This window comes from Dama dama, chromosome 12, assembly GCF_033118175.1.
Source record: "Dama dama isolate Ldn47 chromosome 12, ASM3311817v1, whole genome shotgun sequence".
Taxonomy (NCBI): domain Eukaryota; kingdom Metazoa; phylum Chordata; class Mammalia; order Artiodactyla; family Cervidae; genus Dama; species Dama dama.
The window spans coordinates 25,847,162-25,874,382 of NC_083692.1; the positions used below are offsets into that span (position 1 = coordinate 25,847,162).

The 27,221-nt window shown below is 34.6% G+C and overlaps 1 protein-coding gene across 9 annotated transcripts in view; it reads right to left on the reverse strand.

Moving 5' to 3' along the window:
- Positions 1-27,221, reverse strand: part of FUT8 (fucosyltransferase 8) — a 306,584-nt gene that overhangs the window by 157,097 nt on the left and 122,266 nt on the right. For 5 of the 9 annotated variants that reach the window (XM_061156864.1, XM_061156858.1, XM_061156861.1 and 2 more), the window contains one exon: positions 8,977-9,402. In XM_061156864.1, the coding sequence (XP_061012847.1) occupies positions 8,977-9,179 (203 nt within the window). In that variant the 5' untranslated portion in view covers positions 9,180-9,402. Of the gene's footprint in view, positions 1-8,976; positions 9,403-18,440; positions 18,538-21,608; positions 21,659-27,221 lie in introns of those variants that run through there. The other 4 variants (XM_061156859.1, XM_061156863.1, XM_061156860.1 and 1 more) reach the window with 4 other exon arrangements.

A 27,221-nucleotide genomic window follows, 5' to 3' on the forward strand; every position in this document is an offset into this window, starting at 1 on the left:
CCTAATTGCACCAGATGAAATAATAGTCCCAGAAATAATATATCTATATCAGAGGGAAATTCCCATAATTTTCATACTGCTTTTAGACATCATATTTTTAAATATTTTGTCACACTATCTAACAAAAATAAAGATTCCCTCAAGTGGGAAATGGCAACCCACCCCAGAATTCTTAAAAAAGAGAAAAAAAAATTCCTGGACATGTAAAGAGGAAACAATCTGACCAATAATCAATAGGAAAAGATGAACAAAAGATGATCCAGCTATCATCCAGGTATTAGCAGACAATATAATAGTTATGTTAGAATAATGACTTAAAGAAATTATTTAAAAAACATGAACAAAATTGATGAAAAATAGAAAATTTACAAAAAATTTTGAAATCATAAAAAAGAATGAACTAGATATTTTGGAATCAAAATACATAAAAAATTACTAATGGGGTGTGCTTAACAGAATGAATGCAGAAGACAGATTAAATAAATTGGAGTACAGTTCAAAAGAAAACATATAAAATGAAGTACAAACACAAATTAGATTGTGAAAGACACAAAAAAGGCATGTGAGACACCATAAAAGGAAATGTAATAATACATGTAAGTGGAGTTCCAAAAGAAAGAATAGTCCAGAAACAGTATTTAAAGAGGTAATAGTTGAGGATTTTCTAAAACTTATGACATCAAATCCTAGAATTGAGCTCAGTGAATTTCAAACTAGATAAAAACAAAGTCATTTCTGGGCATCACGGTCAGCTTGTATAACACCAAGACAAAAATTAAAATACAAAAGTAACCAAAGAAAAAGATAAACTTCAAGTAAAATTGCTGACTTCTCAACAAAAAGTATGTAAGTTAGAAAACAATAGAATAACGTGCTAAAAAAGTTAAATTCTAATGTGCCAAATTAAAGTCTATACAAGCAAAAATTATCTCAACACTGCATATGTTTTAAAAGTTTTCAAAAAAAGAAAATCCAAAAACATTTATTGCCATCAAATCTGCACTACCAAAAATACTAAAGGATATTCTCCAGACTGAAGGGAAATGATCAGCATGGAAGAAATAAACTGCAGGAAGGAATAAATAACATTAGAAAGAATAAATATGTAGTCAATTATAGAGGAATATGATTAATTTAAATCAAAATTATAATAACATAATGTGCACTTTATAACAGACACTGGGTTAAAATACAGTCCTAAATAACTAGGAAGTTAAAAAGAAAAATCACAAAAGAAATTTGAAACTATTTTTGACTGAATATCAATTAAAATAAGTCACTGACAGAGTTGGCAAGATGCAACTGTGCTCTCTACAGCTGTGTTTAGTGTGAAATTTATAGCTCTCCAGGCATATATTAGGAAAAAAGCAAGGCTTAAAATCAATAATATAAAATTCTTTCTGAAAAAGCTTTAAACAGAAAAAAAAGAAAAAACCTCCAAAGATACTACAAGAAGGAAATTAACAAACTAAGAGTAGAAATCAATAAAATACAAAGAAACATACAATAGGGGGGAAATAAACATGAGAAATAAAAAAATAAATAAAATCAATAAATTGTTTGCAAGATAAAAGGAGAAAATATAAACAAATCAAGAATGAAAAAGGAAATAGTACTACAGATATTATAGGTATAAAGTAGAAAAGTAAAAAGGAATTATGAACAGCTTTATGCTAATACATTTGAAAATCTTGATAAAATGGACACATTTCTTGAAAAATACATTTTACCAAAATTGACATGGAAAAAAATAGAAAACATGCATGGTCCAATTTCTATTAAAAAAAAAAACAAATGTAAAATCTGAAGCCTTCCCACATGTCTCCTGTCTCTATGAAAACCAATCTATGTTCCTCCCTCCCCCACCCCCCCAAAAAAAAGACTTCAGGCCCAGACAGCTTCACTGGTCAAATTCTAACAAAGATATAAAATAGAATGGATTCCAATTTTATACAAACACTTTCTGAGAATAAAATTTTTCTGTATAACCTTAATATTAAAACCCAAAAGACACTGTAAGAAGGAAATATTACAGATAAGCATGTCTTATTAACACAGAAAACAATCCACTAGCAAATTTAATACAGCAATATACGAAAAGGTTAATACAAATTCCAGGGAGAAAGCATCTGATTGTCAGACTGAGAAGGCTAGGAATATTGACTAAAAATCTCACTGAGATATTCTAACATAGGAAAGGAATATTTTCCATATGGAAAAGTAAGACATTGTTGATAGCAAAAGGAATAATGGATGGAGGATTGTAAAAGTAAAAGTTAAAAAAAAAGGTGGGGGAAGGTTATAGCTAGATGCTCTATACACTTCAATCCATTCACTTGCTATAAGAATAGAAGCAGTACATTCTTTTAATAAAAAGACTCTTGCTCCTTGGCAGAAAAGCTATGACAAACCTAGACAGCATATTCTAAAGCACAGACATCACTTTCTGACAAAGGTCCATATAGTAAAATCTATGGTTTTTCCAGTAGTCATGTACAGATGTGAAAGTTGGACCATAAAAAGGATAAGCACTGAAGAATTGATGCTTTGGAAATGTGGTGCTGGAGACGACTCTTCAGAGTCCTGTGGACAGTAAGGAGATCAAACCAGTCAATCCTAAAGGAAATCAACCCTTTATTCATTGGAAGGGACTGATGCTAAGGCTGAAGCTCCAATACTTTGGCTGCCTGATGCGTAAAGCTGACTCATTGGAAAAGACTCATGCTGGGAAAGAATGAAGGTGGGAGGAGAAGGGGACAACAGAGGATGAGTGGTTGGATGGCATCACCGACTCAATGGACATTGAGTTTCAGCAAACTTTGGGAGATGGTTGATAGACAGGGAAGCCTGGCATGCTACAGTCTATGGAGTCACAAAGAGTTGTGCACGACTGAGCGACTCAACACAAGTACACTCTTTACAAATGAGACAAGCATTTATGGAGAAGGTTGCCTACAGCAAATCCTCCAAACAACCAACAGGAATAAAGGCATCTTCAATTTCTAATACCAGTTTCTCAAACTGAAGTAAGATATGACCTATGAAAAGCTGTATCAGTTTCCTTCCTACCCATGGTACTGTTTCATACTTTTGTTGCATCAGACAAATTTTTCCACTGGAAGATTTGTGATTTGGCTCTAATCCAACTGAAGAGACTAGTATGTAGCACAGAAACACAGATAACCATAAGTTAATTATACCTTCATCGTCTGTAAAATTTAGCTTATAGCTAATATCTAAATTCCAGAAGAAAACTTCTCTCTCCTAGACAAAAAAAAAAAAAAAAAAAAGGCTACAAATTCACACTGAATTTTTTAAAATTATTCTCCCCAAAATAAATGTAACTAGAATAAGGAATTAAGAGGAAAGCTTTCAATTAAGCACTCCTTAAATGTTACAAGTTCTGTCAAGTTCTGACATCTGTCAATGAAGTTCACTGTTCACGGGGTTTCAGAACAAGTTTCAGTAATTTTCCAGGTGTTTTCTGCTAATTTCTACTCTGAGAGGCAGAATGGCAGGTTCAAACCCTAAGAATAAGCAGCAAAGATTGTGTGAACTGATAGCAACTTCACATTAGTAAAAGTTGAGACAAAACAAATATGAAATTTGAAAAGGCATTCCTGCAGGGTGGCATGCTAAAAAAGTGATGACTTCTAAGCTTTTAAAGAAAGATATTACATGTATACTCAAGATGCTGGCAATCAACAAGTAAGAAAAGGATGTTTGGGGAAACCCAAATAAAAGCATGAAGGAAACATGGAAAAATAAGCAGATGTACTTTTGGTACCAAAGCCATGCAATTTAATCATTAATTAAGGTCAGCAACACCTCATGTCTAAATTAATACTGTATTTCCCAGTTAATTTCACTCTAGTCAAATACATGGCCAAATCCACCTGAAAATATAAATCTTCCTCAACCATTTTCATAGTGTCACTCTTCTGCTGAAAACCCAATTATGATTTCCTATTATCTATCAACCAAGCCTACACTAAATTCTTGCTGTTCAAAACCACTATAATATGACCTTGTCTATTCAAGGTTATGTCTAGAGATGAGAACTGTGGGTCAAAATGGCTACAAATTCTTTGCAGTTCCTACTTCCATTCCCTATATGTGGAAAGTCCCTTTGACTTGCAAAGATTAACAGAATGTGGCAGTACTGATACTGTGTAACTTTTCATGCTTGGCCTCAGGAGGATTTGCAGTTTCTACTTTTGCCCTCTTAGAACACTGCAAGGTGAGAAACCTGGGATATCCTTCTAGAGAAGCCAGATAGAGAGGAACAAGCTGATGGCCCCTTAATCACCAAATATGTGTGAAGTCATCAGACTGCCCAATCACAATGGAGCCACTAGATGGCTGCAACCATATCAGTGATCCCAGATATAATTAGAAAAACAGTCCAGCTGAGGCCAACTGAAATTGAATAATCAGAAGCAAATAAATGTTTATTGGTTTATGCTACTCTGTTTTTATTTTATATCTATGTGTGTGTGTGTATATATATATATACATTTTGTTATATATGAAACCCCAGTTTTTAAAAAGAATTCAATAAGAAAATAAATAACTCAATTTGTAAATAAGCAACAAATCTGAGTAGATACTTCACCAAAGCAAATATATGAATAGCAAATAAGCACATAAAAAAATGCTCACCATCATTAATCATTACAGACATGCAAACTGAAACTATAATTAGATGACACCACAGATCTATTAAAACAGCTAAAGTAAAAACACCTGGCAACAGCATGTGCTAGCAAAGGTGAGAGCTGTAACTCTCAAGCACTGCTGGTGGAAATGGAAAATAGTTCAAGTGCTCTGGAAAACATCTGGGTAGCCTCTTATATAAAGTTAAAATGCACTTACACATGACCCAGCAATTCCACTCCTAGGTATTTACCCAAGGGAAATAAAAACTCACACACAGAAACTCAGGATAAATGCTTTTAACAGCTTCGTTCATAATAGCCCCCAAAATGGAAATATTAACATCTTTCAACCGGCGAATGCATTTAAAGACAACAACAACATTGACACAAACACACTATGAAATACTGCTCAAAAATGAACTACCAATACACAAAGTAGCACTGATGAATCTCAAATATATCATGTTAAATTAAAGAAAAAAAAAAAAGACTTAAAGGCTATCTATTGCATGATTCTAGTTGTATGACATTTTGGAACAGAAAAGAAACACAGAATAGAAAATAGATCAGTAGATGCCAGGGACAGAAGGTAGAATATAATTTTAACTACAAAAGGGAACAACAGAATTCTGGAGCGAGACAGAATTCTTCTATAATTTGACTGTGGTGCTGGTTACATGACTGTAAGGATTTGTCAAAATTCATAGACATTTATGCTAAAAGGAGTGAATTTTACCATATAGAAATTATTCATCAACAATTCAGAATTAAATATACATATAGACACACACAGAGATACACACAGCATGATGCTTTTGAACTGTGGTATTGGAGAAGACTCTTGAGAGTCCCTTGGACTGCAAGGGGATCAAAATCAGTCAATCCTAAAGGAAATAAACCCTGAATATCCATTGGAAGGACTGATGCTGAACATGAAGTTTTAATACTTTGGCTACCTGAGGCGAAGAACCAACTCATTGAAAAAGACCCTGATGCTGGGAAAGACTGAAGGCAACAGGAGAAGCAGGTGGCAGAAAATGAGATGGTTGGACAGCATTACTGATTCAATGGACATGAATTTGAGCAAACCCTGAGAGACAGTGGAAGACTGAAGAGCCTGGCATGCTGCAGTCCATGGTATTGCAAAGAGTCAGATATAAGACTTAGTGACTGAAAAACAACAACATACAGCAACCTCCCCGTGTTGATCTAAAACATTCGTATCCCTTAGAGTGATGATCTGCAAATTATTTCCCTACGTTTGTAGTCCTATCAACAAGATTAGCAAACACAAGCTAGAGGGTTGGGTAACTGCTTTTAAAAAATGACTGTCCTGAACGTTTAAAAATTGCAGTTTCAGACTTCCGACTTACTTTCCAATTTCAAGCCATATACCATATCTCAAAGAAATAATCTAACTTTACAAGACAACTGAATTAGGTGCTTCCATTTTCCTGCCAATGCAGGAGACACAGGAGATGCAGATTTGATACCTGGGTCAGGAAGATCCCCTGGAGGAGGAAACGGCAACCTATTCCAGTATTCTTCCAGGAATAATCCCATGGACAAAGGAGCCTGGTGGGCTATATAGTCCATAGGGTTGCAAAGAGTCTGACACAACTGAGCACGCACACATGCAGGCTTCTGGGTTACTTTCTAATTCCAATCCACATACTGTATCTCAAAAAAACAATCTAGCTTTATAGACATTTGAATTAATTCTACATAGTCTACCTTCTGAACATATTTTCTTATAAAAAAAAGACAAAGAAAACTGAGTATGAAATATTACAATAAAGGGAGAAAAAGGAACCAATGCCACCAGCACCTCTACTGCTCTTCCTTTGATATCAGGGACTTTAAAATAAAATCTCTTTGGAGAAAACACAAATGGTCCTACCAATAAAGTTGATGGAAAGGCCTGAGGAAGTTTTCTTCCCTAATTAATTACATATTTTCTTGAAATTATTTGTGTGTGTGTGTGTGTGTGTATACAGGCTCATTTGCTTCATCTGTGCTTTCAGATTGTATATATGCTATAACATGACATATTAAATATCTACACTCTTAGAAGTTGTCTCTACATTTGGGAAGCTGAGCACTTAATTCTTCAGCAACATGAAAGACTACAAAGAAAGTGACTTAAGAAACACAAAAGATTATTTTGCAGAAGGAATAACTCATATTAAAGCAAGTTTTCCTTCATGCAATAGAAACAAATACTGGACTGGCCAAAAAGTTCATTCAGGATTTTTCCATGACATCTTAAAGAAAATCCTTAATGAACTTTTTGGCCAACCTAATGCCTGGCAGTTAGAAATAAGCCAACTGAAGTATCAGTATTTAAGTTGAAATTAGGGGGAAAGTTAGCAATTTTTTATAAGCCTAAATTAAGAGGCAACTCTTTTTCCAAGGAGCAAAATTCCTAAAATGTAGAATAAGATCTTACTACAAGGATTCTCCAAAATTAACTACTCTTGCTGATCTGCTACATGAGATGTTTGAGATTTCTGAATCATTTACTTCTCACTGGTTTCTACTCAAGAGTGAAAAGTGAAAGTCACTCAGTTAGTCCATGGAATTCTCTAGGCCAGAATACTGGAATGGGTAGCTGTTCCCTTCCCCAGGGTATCTTCCCAACCCAGGGATCGAACCCAGGTTTCCTGCATTGCAGGCGGATTCTTTACCAGCTGAGCCACAAAGGAAGCCACTCTATTCAGAGAGGCAAAACAATTCACCAGTTCCCTGGCTTTCCACTCAAACTGCCAGGATTCAAAGTAAGTGCCATCATTTGTGAAAACTGTGATCCTGGGAAAAATTAAATCACTTAATGTTCTGTTGATTCCTTATCTGTAAAATGGTTATAAAATCAGAACCAGCATCCCATCAAAAAGTTGTGGAATTCAATGAGATAAGCCATATAAAGTCCTTGGCACAGTACGTGGCATGAAACAAACCCTCAACAAATGACAGCTATTATCACTAACTTCTAATTATTGATCTTTGGTTCCCGTAACAAACGAGTAAGACTCTACTCAAAGACCATCCTTTTCCAGGACCTTCCCTGGCTCTTCTCAACAAGGAAATGAAATGATACACAACTTTCAAAAAGGAATATGTCCGCTTTCTAATTCCTGATTACTTTGTACTTTGCTGATGGGTACTACTCCTACAAATGATAGGGATGATGTTTCATTCATTGTTGTAAAACTCATTTAACACATATCCCAGCTTTCCAAAGAACATAAAGAGGTCAAAAATAATATCAGGGTGAAGAAAAGTTATGAAACTAAACAAAAAGGGAAGAACTGAGTTCTAAATAAAGAGTGAAGGGCAGTGAGGGCAGGGAAGCACCAGGGGTGGATGATGCTGACACCTACATTTCTTCATAGAATGTAGAAATGTAGAAGGCTCCTCAGCCTCCACAGCATCGCTCTCTCCAGTCCTCCTTCTCCAACTACTCTGAAGGCTCCATGCACAACAGAAGCTTCCACTTTCAACTCCTCAGTTCATTTGTTTCTTAAAAAAGAAATGATTTTGTATTCTTTTTCTCTACACTATTTCCCTTAGAGTCAATTACCACCTGTAGATGAGTCTCACTTTTTCATCTACTCAAATCTTCAACTGCTATCTGGAGAAACAGCAAGCACTAAATATACAATCACCCTCAATAAGTATGAGGAATGAGAAGATACTAAAGAACTTCTAAATTCAATAACTTTGAAAACAAATATAGAGATTATCTATTTAACACTATGTTCACTTGCTCCCCAAAATACAGAACTTTGTTTTTCCCAAAAGTTGATGACTTCTAACTGATATTTGTCACATTTTTTAATAAACTAGAAGTAGCAATTAGAATAAATCTCTAGATTCCAGATACAGCTGTTTTAAGAATGAATTTTTTTCATTTCTTAAGTTACAGTTAGACTAAATTAGTCTCTCAATTATTATAACGTGTTTATTATAGTCCATGATGAAAATTTTAATATGGACTAATTCAAATCATACAAAGTTTAATTTATTAAAACTATCAAAATGCTGAAGATAATTTGAAACAAAATATAAGTATATAAATTGAATAGCACAGTTTTTCTATACTAAAATTCATATGTAAAACAAGATCTACGAGAGTAACTCTCTATGTTAACTACATAGAGAAGCAGTACAAAAAGTACTTTACTAAGATATTTAAATTTTTGCAAAAATAGCAGTTTATAGAAATCATTAAGTATTTTTTTAATAGCTGACTGAAGCCCTGCACCTAAAAACAAAGTACAATATTTCACCATTCTTCCCTCAGTTTCTTAGAACCTACCGGAGAGATTCAGCCATTCGCCTCAAGTCTTCATTTTGCTGTTTTAAGCGTTCAAGCTTTGCCAAAATCTTGGACAGTTCTCGGCTAGAGTGATCAGGGTGGTCATTATCTCGTACCAAGTGACCACCTATGTAAAACAGCAAGGTCCCCCAGGCAAAAAGAATGAGCATGATCCAACGCCAGGAACCAGTCCATGGCCGCATTTTCAGAGTTTCAACTCACTCTCCTGGGGTCCTGGAGCTCAAAGAATTAACATCATCACTCCGTTTCTAACCAGTGCAAAGGTTGTAGCCTTCTGTTGTTTCAGCACATGATGCTTCAGACAAATTAGTCTCTCCTGTAGTCCTATGGTGACTCTTTTCAAGAGATCCTCCTGGTGATATGAGTAGGAAGTTTTATTTTCCTGTGCTTCATGGACTCTACATGCTGTAGAAAGAGAAAGAAATGTATTTAAATTATTTAGGATGTGTGAAATAGCATAAGCTGAGATTCATGGAGTTAAAAGAAATATATTGGTTTTAAGTGGCCAACAGGCTGGCAAATAATGTAACAAGAGAAAAAGGAAAAGCTTTTACATCTCCATATTAAATCAAGTCTCTACAACATAAATTAATTAGCACTAAGACTGAAGGTGCTCCATACCCCATTATTACTTTTCCTTATAACATCACTGTGCAATATAGCACATATACTAAGATTAAAAGATTGTACCATTGAAAACCCACTCAAAACCAAACAAAATGTACTCAACTACATATTCTGGGCTAATATTTCCATTATCTCAAACTGAAACATGTTTTCTGTATGAGTGAATTCATTTCTACACAATTTCAACTCCACCCCCTTCTCACTGCTCAGCTGTCATCACACCATTTCACTCTGCAGGTGACAGGTAGATTAGCTAAGTAAAGGTTATCACAGCCATTACACAGCTGGCAACCACTCCAAACATCATAAGCAAAGATTCATATGGATTATGGTAGATTATTCCTTCCTCAAATTTATTTTAAAATATCAACAATTGATTTTAAAGAAAAAAAAATAACAAAATAAAATATCAACAATTGCAACAGAAGTCTAACACCCATTAAATTTTAGTTACTGTGCATCTTACACTACAAAATGGATATGCTTTCTCAGGCTAGGTTATTGGTTTCATTTGTCACTTCTACATCATTAAGCTTTGAATTTTTTGGAAACAAAACAATTTTCTCCCCAAGGAAAAAATCTGTAGGCAAAGATATAACTTTAATACCATTTGATAATTCCAGAGCTATGTAAGAAAAGTCTTATTTCCAGGCACAGAGGTGCTTGTAAAAGAGAAGAGAGAAAAGAAATAGTTTCTATATACAAAACAATATGATGTGTGCTTAACCATTAATTAAATAGTTATGAAAGACTAGACAGAAAAGTTGAAGAAATGGTTTCAACAACTAAAGAACATGACTACAATTCTTGTCCTTTTGAACCCCAAATCTCAATTAAAAAATCCACCCTAATGGCCTAAGGGGTGTATTTAATTCAGTAAGTTGACAAAAGAAGTATTAATGTTTGGGTTAATAATACTGTCTGACAATACATGCACCACTGTAAAATGCTGTATTACCATATGTTGAACCTATAATACATTCTACTCAATCCTAAGCTATACCAATAAGACTTTAAAAGTGTTAAATCTTACCCTTCATAGAAAAAGCTAACCTAGAAAGACAAATGTGATAAACAAAAGTATAGAGTTTTCTAAATAAGAATCACCTCAATAACAAATAATAAAAGATGTGCTGTAACATTTTACTTAAAATTATAACAATTATCATAAATATTAAAAGCCAGCAAAAGTATAAAATAATTTGAACAGTAACAAGTTCACGGAAACATAAATTCTGCCATACCAAGTGCTTTGGGATTTTATATGCCATCAAAAATATTTACGATATTAAATTACTACGTGGAAGAGGAGAAATTGTGCTCAGTTGCTCAGTCGTGTCCGACTCTTTGTGACCCCATGGAATATAGTCCACCAGGATCCTCTATCCATGGAATTTTCCAGGCAAGAATACTGGAGTGGTTTGCCATTTCCTCCTCCAGGGAATATTTCTGACCCAAGGATCGAATCTGCGTCTGCGGCACCTCCTGCATCGGCAGGCAGATTCTTTACTGCTGAGCCACCTTGGAAGCCCACTAAATTACTGTACTTTACAGTAATGTTGATATTGCATATGAAAAGCAAGAAATTATTGTAGGAGCAAAACATGGTCATTTCTTAATTAATAGCATGATTTTAATTCTGTCTTTAGAGAATATTTCCCCAAAGTTTGCTGTTTTAACCAATATTTTAAAAAGTGGTCAACAAAAATAAGCTGAAAACCAAGTAGCTTTCTATGTAATTTTCCTTAGTATGGTTTAAAAGAGCACATATATAACTTTTTTCTTATCTATAATGAATGTGTACTTACTTACCTATCATGTTTATTGTTTATTTTTTAACCATACCAACCAAAATGTTAACTTAATGATTTTTATCCATGTTCACTGACATATCCAAAGTACAGTATTTAAAACTTAGTTACAGATATTTTTTAATAAATAAATGAATGAGTGAGTGACAATGTCATAATGGTATGTGCCTCTATGATACATGATACAAAATCTGAGCACATCAACCTCAACTGCATTTTATGCTCCAGAAAGCAAATACAAATGTCGAATGCAGAGGATAGTGCCATTATAAGGAAAATAAAATCATTCAACAACGTTAGGGTTTATTATTATTAACATATACTTTACAAGACACCCCTTAAGTATTAAAATAAACTGGTCTAAAAAGCCAATAAGATCAGCAATCTTATGGCTACCTTTCAGCCATTAAAAATAATTCTCTATGTCTTAATTTTCCTCATCTAGAAGATTCACTCTGCAAAGACAATGGGATAGCTGAAGGAAGTATGTACAACCTTTGATATGAAAGCCACTCAGTTTATTTGTGGATGAATTTATTAGTGAAAATATTTCAAATTTATTAGCAAAAATATTTCAACATTAACTACATAAGCTAATTTCTGAATAAAATTTATAAACAGTATTTGCTGAGATTTCTTCTTTGAGTGGGTTGTTTTCTTGTCAAGTATTTATGAATTCATTTCTGTTTGAGATTCACACACTACCCTTCATCTGCAAAATAGTAAATGGAACAAAATGTGTCAGGCTTCCTTCTGAAACTTTATTCCTTTATAAAATAAAACATTATTTTATAGACACAATTATAATATTTTATGCAATTTATATACCATGTGTTATTAAGGCAATGTCTAAAATGGCTACTAACAATCCTCCTGTCCTATAACCATATCTTTGTGTAATCTCCTTCTGAGTGTGGGCAGGACCTAAAGACTTAGTTCTTAAATGGAATACAGAGAAAATGACTGAATTTCACTTCTGAGATAAGGTTATAAGAAATCTCCACACTGTTTTCCATAGCGGCTGTACTAGTTTGCATTCCCACCAACAGTGTAAGAGGGTTCCCTTTTCTCCACACCCTCTCCAGCATTTATTGCTTGTAGACTTTTGGATAGCAGCCATCCTGACTGGCGTGTAATGGTACCAGTGTGGAGATTTCTTAAAAAACTGGAAATAGAACTGCCATATGACCCAGCAATCCCACTGCTGGGCATACACACTGAGGAAACCAGATCTGAAAGAGACACGTGCACCCCAATGTTCATCGCAGCACTGTTTATAATAGCCAGGACATGGAAGCAACCTAGATGCCCATCAGCAGATGAATGGATAAGGAAGCTGTGGTACATATACACCATGGAATATTACTCAGCTGTTAAAAAGAATTCATTTGAATCAGTCCTAATGAGATGGATGAAACTGGAGCCCCTTATACAGAGTGAAGTAAGCCAGAAAGATAAAGAACATTACAGCATACTAACACATATATATGGAATTTAGAAAGATGGTAAAGACAACCCTTTATGCAAAACAGAAAAAGAGACACAGAAATACAGAACAGACTTTTGAACTCTGTGGGAGAAGGTGAGGGTGGGATATTTCAAAAGAACAGCATGTATACTATCTATGGTGAAACAGATCACCAGCCCAGGTGGGATGCATGAGACAAGTGCTCGGGCCTGGTGCACTGGGAAGACCCAGAGGAATCGGGTGGAGAGGGAGGTGGGAAGGGGGATCGGGATGGGGAATACATGTAAATCCATGGCTGATTCATATCAATGTATGACAAAACCCACTGAAATGCTGTGAAGTAATTAGCCTCCAACTAATTAAAAAATAAATAAATAAAATAAAATAAAATCAGAAAATAAATAAATAAATAAATGAAGGGGAAAAAAAAAAAAAAAGAGATAAAGCTACCACACTGTGAGCTGCCCGTGTGAAAAGGAACTGATTCCTGCCAACAACCATGTGAGTGAACTTGGAAATGGATCCTCCACCAGTCAAGCCTTGATACCACTGCAGCTTGATTGACATTTTAATTTCAGGTTTTTGAAAGATCCTGAGCCAGAAGATCCAGCTAAAGCCATGGCCAGATTCCTGGCCAAGAGATTAAGTTTTTTAAGCCACTTAGTCTTAGGGTAATCTGTCACGCAGCAATAGACAATACATAGGTCTACTCTCCCTGCCAGATTGAGTACCTGGCCTTCAATTCACGTGTTACTTTTTCTGTCCCCAGCAAGATGTACAAAGTCTGAGACACAGAGTAGGCATCCAAGATGCAGGACAGAACTGAATCTTAATCACAGTTTTCTTAATATCCTGCTAATAACTCTTACAAATACTATAAAAATTAAATTCAGTTTACAACATATAAGATATTTGACAAAAGTATAATTATTAGTTTATAATATATCAAAAGTCTAAAAGCATTTCTATCAATGTTTACTAAACAGACTTCTTAAAAGACACTCGCTCCTTGGAAGAAAAGTTATGACCAACCTAGACAGCAAATTAAAAAGCAGAGACATTCCTATGCCAACAAAGGTCTGTCTAGTCAAAGCTATGGTTGATGTGAGAGTTGGACTACAAAGAAAGCAGAGCACCGGAGAATTGATGCTTTTGAACTGTGGTGTTGGAGAAGACTCTTGGAGTTCCTTGGACTGCAAGGAGATCCAACCAGTCCATCCTAAAGGAGATCAGTCCTGGGTGTTCATTGGAAGAACTGATGCTGAAACTGAAACTCCAATATTTTGGCCACCTGATGTGAAGAACTGATTCATTGGAAAATGCCCGGATGCTGGGAAAGATTGAGGGCGAGAGGAGAAGGGGATGACAGAGGATGAGATGGACGTGAGCTTGAGTAAGCTCTGGGAGTTGGTGATGGACAGGGAGGCCTGGCGTGCTGCGGTCCATGGAGTCACAAAGAGTCGGACACGACTAAGCAACTGAACTGAATTGAAACAGACTTCCACTTCTAACCATGAAAGAATATAGATTTGTCCTCACATATAAACAACTAGAAAACTAAAAGAAAAAGAAAAAAATTTAGGAAAACAGTTTTCAGACATTGGGCAAAGGTCAGACAAGACTGTACTGCCTGAGAGAAGGTCAACAACCAAATGTTAAGCCCTATGTTCACTGCAGGTTTCTAACTAAACTTTATTGAACACCAGGACAAAAATGGATAACTCAAGGAAAGCACAGCTATCTTCTTGAGGTGAGAAGATAAGAAACAAAAAAAGTTTAGAGAGTATAGCCAATTAACAATGTTTTAATAGTTTCAGGTGCACAACAGAGTGACTCAGCCATACATAAAATGAAAAGTTAAAACAAAAACAGTATGATACCAGCATGAAAACAGACACCAATGGGACAGAATAGAGAGTCCAGAAATAAACTCAGAAATACATGGTCAACTCATTTTTTTAAAACTTAACTTTGGTTAAAAAATATATTGTATTAAAAAAAAATATATTGTATTAAAACATTATCTTATTTTAAAATAAATAAAAAAGTTAAGGGAATGTAAGGTGGCTGGAATCTGTGAGCCAGTGTACCAAAGTGAAGACAGCTACCCAGAGAAAAGGCTCCACAAATGTGCAGAGGTGATCCTTAGAGTATCCGGCTAGATACTAAATTCTACATGCATAGTAAGGCCTCATAAGACTTGCAAAGAATACCAAGGAAAGAAAAATTAAATGTGTAGCTGAAAGCTGTACATTTTTCAGAGATTTTACAAAGGGGAAACATATGACTTCCAACCAAACAGAATGAAAATATCACAGAAAACCTGGGCTATTCAGTAGAAAGCCAAGAAATAAAACATTTTATAAGTTAGGGTTAAGCAAGTCTTAGATCAAAGATCAGAAAATGTTTTCTGTAAAGGGCAAGACAGTAAATATCTCAGACTATGTGGGACACATACAGTCTCTACCACATATTCTTACCTTTTATTCTCGTTTCTTTACAACTGTTTAAAAATGTAAAGTCCATTCTTAGCTCAAGGGCTGTAGCCCAGATCTGCTCGAGACAAGTCTAATGATTCCAGCCACAGAATAAAGGCCATGCTAACAAGATTCACAATAAAACTTAAAAACAAGCTGTAAAAGCAAGCTCAAAGTGATCCAAAAGGAAATAAATGACTATAAAAATAAAATTCAATGTTCTTTAAAGAAATACAATAAAATACAGACACTTAAAGATATAAAGTTCACACTATCCAGCAACTAACCAAAAATTACAAAAAACATGGAGAGAGATCACCTGTGATGCAGGTATTCAAAAAGCTGTTACAGGCTACGGCGGTGACTAGAAAAAAAGAGCAAACACTCCAGCACTTCAAGCCCCAAACCAAAAATAAGGTAGCAGTAATTCACTACCTTAGGAGTTTTAAGTTTCTGTAATAACAAGACAGACAAAAAAAATCTCTACCCTCGAGGATAATATTCTAGTGGATTCGAATCACAAGGGCAGTAACGTCACTAAAACAAGTCTCCTCAAAAGCCTCTTCTTGCAGCAATTAATATTCTGATTAATTCAGTAAAAACTGAATATACACAATACCACCTAATTAATTTCTTAAAAATAGTGTAACCATTCCATTAGAAGGAACAACAACAAAATGTAGTACTATTACAACACTATCAAATTAACTTTTCTTATACTCAGCGTATCTGGAGAAGGAAATAGCAACCCACTCCAGTATTCTTGTCTGGAGAATCCCATTGACAGAGGAGTTTGGCGGGTTATAGTCCAGAGGGTTGCAAAGAGTCAGACACGACTGAAGCAACTTAGCACACACGCATATTCAATATAAGAAAACGGCCACAACAGCTACTTCTATTGGTATCTGACTATGTGAAAGTTTCCAAGAGTTATATTCAAGTGGCTTTAACAAGGTTAAGGTCAAAAGATGAATCTGTGACAGCGTGCTACAGAACCAAATCTCTAGGAGCCTGGAGTGTTCTGCCATGAATCATGTTCATTAGAGGATTTTCTTCTAAGCTTAAAAATAATTCAGTACTTATTTAACTAATATAAAATATGTATACCCTATGCAAAGGGCAATATGGCATAATACATCAAATATTTGCACAAACGTGTCCTTTGATGAGAAACTCCACTAGCAGAAATTTATACTAAGATGCATTTTAACATGTGAGCAAAACACAGCAGAAGGGTATTCATTAAAACATTGTTTGCAACAATTTTAAACTGGAAATAACATGATTGCTCATCAATAGAAACATGGTTGAAGAAATTATGAATTACTTTTCCAGAAATGTGTATTTTTTTCTGTGAGGCCAAAAAGAAGGAAAATGTGGCCCACAACCAAGAAGAAAATCAGTCAATTTAAAACAGACCCAGAAGACAAAGTGATGGTAACAGCAGATAAGGACCCTAAAACGATTACTAAAAATATATGCTAGGATTTAAATTTTAGAAAATGAATACATTGATAAAAGAAATAAGAACTAACAAAAAGGCAACATCTATAAATTTTATTAAAATCTAGAAATTTAAAAAAATTCTCTGGTAATGATTAAGAGCATATGAGATACTGCAGAGGAAAAGTTAAGTGAATTTGAAGACGGACAGAAAATATCTTCATCACAAGAAAAATACTGTAACTATATATGGTGACAGATGTTAACCAGATTTCATACAGTAATCATTTCACAATATACATGTATCAAATCATTATGTTGTATACCTAAAACTAATACAACATTATATGTCAATTTTTTAAAAAATTACTCAAAGAGAAAATTATACAGAAAGAAAAAAACTGGAAAGCTTGACTTTAAAAAAAAGTAAATTTTTCAAGCAGCCACTGTTAACAGCACTTATCTTCAGGTACTACAGTGTTTAACAGCTTTCAGCACAGTCATGTCATCTTAAAGTAACTATCATCGTGAACTAAAATCTGGCCAGCTGCTAAAACTTTAAAGTCCCTCATCATCATTAGCAAGAAAACAATTTACATTAATCCCTCTGGGGCCAGTTGGAAATGTACAGGCATTCCCCCGATTTTGGCTTTCAGTTCGAAAAAGGACTTCTCAAAACAAAACCTATCATCAAACTTGAAGTAACATGTTGAAAACTAGCTTAGTCATGGGCATAAGCAGAATTTCCAATGTATTTTTAAATACAAATAAAACCATGATTTGGAGAAGAAGATTAGTCACACGGGGAAAATACACAGGTGCTACAAAGAGAATTTCAGGGGGCTTCTTATCAGAAAAAAATACAAGCTAGTGGGAAACAGAACAATATCTTTTACAAGTGATGAAATAAAAAGAAACGGCAAAATTACCCTTTGCTATCCACTGACAATACCTTCAAACACAAGAGCAAGTTTTTGTAATCTTTTATTTAACTTGGGTCAATACCTAGGATTGAGATTGCTGGGTCATATGAAAAATGTGCATTTATAAGAAAATGCCAAATTGTATTCCAAAGCAACTTCTTCATCCTTAATTTACAACCTAAATTGTTACCAGCAAAAAATAAGTGTTCCTGTACTCTGCAATTTATCCAGCATTTGGTATTTTCAATTTTTTAAAGCAATTCTGATAGATGTGTAGTGGTATCTCAATGTAGATTTCATTTGCATTCAATTTCTCTAAGCATGTGATCATCTATTCCTCTGCCTATTTTCCATCCATATAGCTTCTTTGGTGAAATGTCCATTGAGATGTTTTGTCCATTTATGTATTAGATCGTTTACATTTGAGATTTAAGAGTTCTTTATATATTCCTGATACATGTCTATAATCAGATATGTAACTTTTCAATTGCTTTCCACCAGTCTGTAACTTGTCTTTGCATTTTAACAGTGTCCTGCATGCAGCAAAAATTTAATCTTTTGATTGAATATAATTTTTAATAGACTGTGGTTTAGATATTATATCTAATACTTCAATGCAAAATCCAAGGTCAATATATTTTCTCCTATGTTTGCTTTAAGAAGTTAAAGGTTTCAAAGTTAAAAATAGACTTACCCAGGATTCCCACTCCCATCTAGGCATCACCTCAAGAAAAATGAAAGCTCATACTCCCACAAAAACTGATATATAAATGTTTATAGTAGCTTCATATCTAAACAGACAAAAATTGGAGAGAAAATCACCATGGCATTCAATAAGTGAATGAGAATATTCAGTTATCAAAACAAATGATAATCTATCAAAAACAAAGGGCTACTACTCAGCATTAAAAAGGAACAAACTATTGGCCCACTCAACAAAATGGGTGAATCTTAAAAAGACATTTTGCTAGGTGAAGGAAGATAGAACTAAAAGACACATGTTGTGTGATTCATTTATCTGATATTACAGAAAAAAGAAAACTACAGATTGAACACTAGATTAGCTGTTGCCAAGGACAGAAGGTGTAAGTAAGGGCTGATTACCAAGGGGTTTCAGGGAAATTTTTTACAGTGATGAAACAACTCTACTTGGTACTGAAGAATGGCACATTATCTCTGTGGTATTCAACCCCCAAACCCAAATTTCAGCCTAAAAATGGGAAAAATACCAAAAAACCCCAAACTGAGAGACATCCAATCAAATATTAATACCTGACCATAATATACTCTTCAAAATTATCAAGGTCATAAAAAAAAAAAAAAAAATGAAACAACTAAGGAACTGTCACAGATTAGAGAAGTCTAACGACACACGATATTGAGGATTAAATCTTGGAAGAGAAAAGGGACACCGTGGAGAAACTGGTAAAATTCAAATACAGTGTGTAGTCTAGCAAATAATATTGCACCTTGTTAATTCGCCATTTTTCACAAATGCACTATGACTATGTAAGATGCTAACATTAGGCTAACCTTGACAAAACATGTATGAAAACTCTTTCTTTGCAAATTTTCTGTAATTCTAAAATAAAAAGTTTTTAAAAGATAAAAGCAAAATAAATATATTTTCTGGAAACAAAAGCTGAAAGAACTTGTTACCAACAGATACACACTACAAGATATACTTAAAAGGGTGCTTTTCAGACTGAAAGAAAATGATTGTGGATGGAAATTTGAATGTAAACAATGAATAAGTGTATGAGTAAGTATAAATGAAATTTTTTCTCATTTTTAATCTCTTAAAATAAATTTGATTCAAAAGTAAAATAAATTTGATTCTTTAAAACTAAAATGACAAATATTATAGGGTTTACAACAAACTCATAAGATGTATGTATGATGAGCAGAAAAAAACAATATAGTTTTAAAGTCTACATTATACTTTAAGAAGTAGGCAAGCATTTGAAAGTTTGGTGGAATAGGTAAAAGCTTCACCCTGCTTATTTAACTTATATGCAGAGTACATCATGAGAAAGGTAGGGCTGGATGAAGCACAGCTGGAATCAAGATTGCCTAAAGAAATATCAGTAACCTGAGACATGCAGATGACACCACCATTACGGCAGAAAGTGAGAGGAACTAAAGAGTCTCTTGATGAAAGTGAAAGAGGAAAGTGAAAAAGCTGGCTTAAAACTCAATATTAAAAAAACTTCAGATTATGGCATCTGGTTCCATCACTTCATGGGAAATAGATGGGGAAAAAAATGGAAACAGTAGAAGACTTTATTTTCTTGGGCTTCAAAATCACTGCAGATAGTGACTGAAGCCACGAAATTAAGACATCTGCTCCCTGGAGAAAAACTATAACAAACATAGACTGCATATTAAAAAGCAGAGTCATCACTTTCCCAACAAAAGTCCGTCTAGTCAAAGCTATGGTTTTTCCAGTAGCCACATACAGATGTGAGACTTGGACCATAAAGAAGGGTGAGAGCCCAAGAATTGATGCTTTCAAACTGTGGTGCTGGAGAAGACTCTTGAGAGTCTCTTGGACTACAAGATAAAACCGGTTAATCCTAAAGTAAATCAACCCTGAATATTCATTGAGAGGACAGATGACTGAAGCTGAAGCTCCAATACTTTGGCTCCGGATGCAAAGAGTTGATTCACTGGAAAAGACCTTGATGCTGGGAAAGACTGAGGGCAGGAGGAGAAGGGGGTGACAGAGGATGAGATGGTTGGATGGCATCACCAACTCAATGGACATGAGTTTGGGTAAAGTCCAGGAGTTGGTGATGGACAGGGAGGCCTGGCGTGCTGCAGTCCATGGAGTGGCAAAGAGTCAGACATGACTTAATGACTGAACAACAACAAAAAAGCTTTACAGTGTAAACTTTATCAATAAAATATAAAACAGATAAATAATACAAGAAAAAACTGATGAAACTAAAAACTAGTTCCTTGAAAAGATCAATAAAATTAATAATATTCTAGATGAACTAATCTAGGAAAAAAAGAAGACATAAATTGCCAACATAAGGGATGAAAAGGAAAGCATCATTACAGATTCTACAAAAGGATCATAATGAAATATTATGAACAACTTTGGGTCAATATATATATGAAACCGGACCCGAAATGGATAAAATTCTTAAAATGAACAAACTGCCAATGCCAACTGCTATTCAAGAAAGAATAGATAACCTGAATAGGCATAAACCTTATATCTCTTAAAGATAATGAATGTATATTAGTAAACCTTCCCAGAAACAAAACTCTAGGTCCACATGGCTTTATGTGTGAATTCCACCAAATATTTATAGAAGACACCACAGCCACTTTATCAATGAATCAAACTTTGAAAAAATCCAAGTGTCTAATCAACAGGTAACAGGTTCATATAAAAGGAATATTATTCTGCAGTAAACAGGAACTAGCTTCCCTGGTAGCTCAGATGGTAAAGAATCCGCCCTCAATGCAGGTGACATGGATTCAGTTCCTGGGTTGGAAAGATTCCCTAGAGAAGGGAATCACTACTCACTCAGTATTCTTGCCTGGAGAATTCCATGGACAGGGGAGGCTATAGCCTATGGGATCACAAACAGTTGGACACAACAGAGCGACTAACGAACAGGAACTACTGATTTACATAACAACATGGATGAATCTCAAAAATAGGCCTGTTGAAAGATGCCAGGGACAAAAATACACATTTACGAAGTTCTAGAACAGAGAAACTAACATATAGTGACTAAAATCAGATGACTGATTGCCAGGGAGCATGCATACAACTGATTAAAAAGGGGAATGACAGTTGTATGAAGGTACAGATTTAAGAAAAATCATCTAAGTGTACACTTACTGTATGTACCTTTTGCTGATGTAAGTAATGCTTCAATAGAGTTGAAAAACCTATTAGAAAAAATTTAACAAAATTTAAACTGTCTTGTGAATATAACTGAAAATGTCAATAACTGAAAAATGCTAATTCAGTAAATGGTTAAATTATGTGCTTGCATTTTGAGTTTCTATGAGATTTTCCTCAGCAAAATCATCAGTATACTGACTTACTTTTAATGAAAGAAATCAAAAGTAATTATTCTATAGACATGATCAACTTCAATCCAATTGTTAATGTGAAAATTTTATTTTTTACACATTTCAAAGACAATGAGAATCCGCTGAAGTAACTATGAAACTAACAAAAGTAACTAAAGTAACTAACTACAATGAAACTTTTCTGTATCCTTCTAGTAACCTAACTTCTTCTCAATCCGCAAGAAAGGATCATAAATATTCAAATAATAATGATTCCTTAGATTATAGTAAATGTATACTATGGTTTAGATAGCTATCATCTTTAGAATGATTTTTTTAGTAACTGAAAGAGTAAAAGGCAAATCACTGTTACAGAGTGCTTCTTAAAGTAAATCAATGTAACAGAATAAACCTAAAACTTCAAAAGAAAAATAAAATCATTTTCAACAAATTTAAAGAATGACTACTATAATGTAGCAAAGGTTAAAAGCTTAACTGTTATATTTTAAAGGCTTCAGGTTGATAAAAGGAAATCAAATGAAACTTTTAGAGAAAAGCTAATAATCAATTATAAAGTACAAATATTTAAAACATCCTATATATATATAATTCAAGTCAATTCCAGATTAATACAAGTCCACAACTATTTACTTAAATATCTTCTCAATTGATCTTAATTCATTTTCAAATTAAGTAAAGATCTTACCTAAAATCTCTCTTACTGTCTATTCTCCACATATGTGAAAAGAGCAGTAATAACATTTTGTTTAATAATTTAAGGAAGAAGTAGGAAAAAGCAAGTAAAAATAGAATCATAAATTAAAACGGTCCTTTAATGATAGCTGAAACCTAAATAACTAAACTGATAAGTGGAATGAAGGGAGAGAAGGCAGAGAGGAAGAGAAGACAGAAAGGGAGAGAAGGGAAAGCCTGGAAGGGGTAAAAGAGGGAGTGACAGGAAAGGAAAGAAAAGGATATTTTCATATAGCAACTACCAAGATTACACAATTCAATTTTTATTCATTACTTACAGGGTTATCTATCATGCTTTCACAGTACACTTATCAGTAAGGTCACAGTATATGCACATATGAATTTAAAATGCCAGGCATCCTGAATACATGAGCACAAAATACTCTATTAATTCACTAAAACCAGCTAATATCTTAGAAATTAGCCTTCCTAGTTATGAACTGCAAACACATAATCACATTTATATGGTTTCTATCAGGAGCATGTCACTCACCTTAATTCAACACACCAGGTTGTGTTTACTGATGCAGTTAATTTATACTATTCAAATGGATCCAGAAAACTGGCCTTGGCATCTGTTCTTTCTGCCCTAAACAAATCAATACTGCCAAAAAGTGGTAACACTAACAAATTCAAATAAAACATACATCTTATCATTTTATCTGGTTATCAAATACATACATAACATATGTATGCTGTGTGCTGAGTCACTTCAGTCGTGTTCGACTCTTTGTGACCCTACGGACTGCAGCCTGCCAGGTTCCACTGCCCATGGGATTCTCCAGGCAAGAATACTAGAGTGGGTTTCCACACTCTTCTCCAGGGGATTTTGGACATAACATATACTCATATGCTGACATAATAAAGTAGAAAGAGCAACTATTTCAAATAAATCACTGGCTCTAAATATATGAGCAGTTTACCAAAATACAAAATGGTAATTATAGTATATCCTCATTTAACTGTGAAGATCACATTAAATAAGTAAAAATGGTTTAGAAACTGTAATGCAACTTATAAATATTACTACTATCTTTTCCCTGCTCAATAGAAACGAGGTATTCCAGCCTTCTGTCAGTTTCCAGACTATGTAAAGTTCTTACCTACCATGGGATCTTCACTCTTGCTGTACCTTCTACCTGACCTGCAATTCCTTTGGCTTATTCTTCGTAATTCAAACCTCTACTTAAATGTCCCCTCTTTTCAGGGATCGTCCCTGACAACATGCCATCAATTATGACATGTTAGGACAGAAGTAAGAGAAAATCCCACTTAAAATGGCTTTAAAATTAAGAAATCAGGGCTTCCCTGATGGTTCAGTGGTAAAGGTTCCGCCCTTGTCAATTCAGGAGACACTAATTCAATCCTTGGTCTGGGAAGATCCCACGTGCTGAAGAGCAGCTAAACCCGGGCACCACCACTACTGAACCCATGTGCCGCAACTCCTGAAGGCCACAAGCCCAGAGCCCATGCTCCAGAACAAGAGAAGCCACTGCAAAGAGAACCCCTGCCCTGGGACTAGAGAGGAGCCCCACTCACCACAACTAGAGAAAAGCCCACGCAGCAACCAAGACCCAGCACAGCCAAACAAATAATTTCTTAAAAATAAGGACATCAATTACTTGATTAAAAAAAGGTTTTAAAGTGAACTAATTCAACTGTTCCACGAAACAGTCAAAAAACCCTTTTCATCTTTCTATTTTTCCCACTTGGCATATCAGCTTCCATCCTCGCCCTAGCTCTCTTTGTGCTAACAAGTTGGCTATCTTAACTTTAGCCACAAGTAATTATATGAAAAAGAACAATTGTCCTAGTCAGTCGCATTATAAAGGAGAGAAACTACTAAAAGATGTCTCTCCCAAATCTGCACATCCTATTAACCAAGAGTGAATCAACCCACCCCTTGAAAATTCAACCACTGTCAAGTGAAATGGGATTACATTATGCTTAGACTAATAGAATTTATTCCCAAGGGTGGGCTGCAGAACAAAACCAGGATCCTGGGCAGCAAGAAAAAGTGCGTGACTATAAAACGCTATAAGAATGCTACAATACTTTGTCTTTAAAAAAAAAAAAGAAAAGCACCCACCATCCCCCATTATTCTCTATTACACTATCACAATAATTATTGGCTTATTTCTTTTCTATACTAAAAGGTATGTATCAGAAGAGCAGGGATTTAGAACAGTGTCTAAAACAAAGCAAGCCCTATAATAATATTTGTAGAACAAAAAAAGTGAATGCACAAATATTACAGTGTGCATGTATTCATTTAATATCTACAGTCAAAATCCTAGGCAAAATAAAAATAAAATTAAGACTTTGAATCTTAGCTCTAATTCTTCAAAGTCATTTCATGTTGATTCATCTATATTTACATTCAGAAAATGTAAACCATAGATGCTCAGAAAGAAATAAATCCAAATATAATTTCAAATCAAAGACTTACATTTAAGCCAACTCTTGATAACCTGCACAGTCCTCCAACATTACATTTAATAAGGGCCAGGAGACATATGGCAAAAATTCCAAGTCTCATACAACACAACTAATGAATAAAGATGCACAATCTTTCTACAGAACTCTTTCTAAATAACAATAAAGATTCAAAAATTCAGATTCAAATTGATTTAAAGCAGTTTCTACAGAACAGAGATTCAAAAGTATAATAAACATATTATGCTACTGAAAATTTTTAGTGGGATATACATTTTCATAAAATACATTTCTATCTTCATATAAAAGGCACAAAGCCCTTTAAAGGTCAATCGTTACTACTGCATTATAAAAAATAATATACTGATATTGGCAAGCATTCATTAATGCATGAGCCAGATGGATGAGAGAGAGACAATTAATATCCAAAAATAAGAGAAGATTAGATAAATTATGGTACAGTGATTGGTGAGATGTTATGGCTTGGGTTAAAATGTCAAGTATGAAGAGAAATACACATAATGCTAGGTGAAAATGCAGGATGCAGAGGGATTTGATGATGGTGATGGATAGCATCATACCTTGAAAAGCACACACTGTAAGGTTAGACAGCTCTGGGTACATATCCTAAGAATACCTATATAGAACTGGGTCAAAAAAGAACCAGGCAAGGCATCTTACTCTGAGCCTGAATTTTTTATTCTTAAAATGAATGTAATAACACCTATCATATGGGCCTATTACTCTAAGAATAATGAAGATAACAGCTACATTCATATAGTTCTTCCTGAATGTAAGGTATTTTTTCTCATTACTTCACAATTATGATACCATTTAATCTTCTCAACAACCTTTCAAGTACTATTATCCCCATTTTACAGTGGAGGAAATTAAGGCACATTGAGAGTAAATAACGTTCCCAAAGTCATAAAGTCAATAAATGGCAGAACCAAAAACAATGATAGTTATTTTTTTATTATTATTGTTATTAAGAAACTGCTCACTTCCAAGAATTGCAAGAGAAGCTAGAGAATCTCTTTTATATGTACTTTTTTAACCCCAGTGATAGGCAACTCTATCACTAGAGTTGTCAAGTACAATTCAATCCAGAGATGTAAAGGCCCCAAGCTTTTTCCTCCCAAATAGCACACTATCAGGAAAACCAGGTAAAACTCCAGCATAGCCGATTTTTATATATATATATATATTGAAAGTACAATGAAGTAACTTTCAGTTTCAGACCAAGATGGAAAACATGCACTTCTCCCCATCCCTCCCACTAAGAACAGCTAAAAACCCTGGCCACTATATTAAAAAATATAAGATAACTGTGTAAGGCTTGGCAAGCAAAGGCAGACCTGCAAGGATCTAGGGACAAAAGGAACAACACAGTGGTAAGTTCTCTGAGTTTTCTTTTTGCCTCATAAATCCCAGAAGGAAGGAAGAGCATAAAAAAGAGCAAAAACATGGGTAAATATAATAGACTTAACCTCTATTCTTGAGTTTTCTATACTATGTTTGACAAGTGAAGCAAAAAGTGTAACTGTCTGTTGTGGTGTTAAATATATACAGAGGAGATATTTTAAGACCATCAGATTAAAAATGAGAGGAGGGCAAAGGAACTTTAGAGGTAAAGTTTCTACACTTCATATTGGTAAAACTTCAACAACAGTAGATTGTAACAAGTTACATATATTTTTAATGCAATACTTAAAGTGTGAAAGTGAAAGTCACTCAGTCGTGTCCGACTGTTTGCAAGCCCATGGACTACACAGTCCATGGAATTCTCCAGGCCAGAATACTGGAGTGGGTAGCCTTTCCCTTCTCCAGGGGATCTTCCCAACCCAGGGATTGAACCCAGGTATCCCGCATTGCGGGCAGATTCTTTACCAGCTGAGCCACAAGGGAAGTCCAAGAACACTGGAGTGGGTAGCCTATCTCTTCAGTGAATCTTCCCAACCAAGGAATCAAACTGGGGTCTCCTGCATTGCAGGCAGATTCTTTACCAACTGAGCTATCAGGGAAGCCTTAAAGCTACTACTAAAATATCTATACAAGGAGATACACTCAATAATATTTAGCAATATAATAACTGGAGAATTAATAGTTTTAGAGTCACTAAGAACAATTTTTGCCCATTTCCTCAACTTTCTAGCTGTGTGACTGTGGCCAAAATTTAACCTCTTTGTAAATTAGATAATAACATTTATTATGAACCAATTAAAATTATAATATAAGAATTACAATT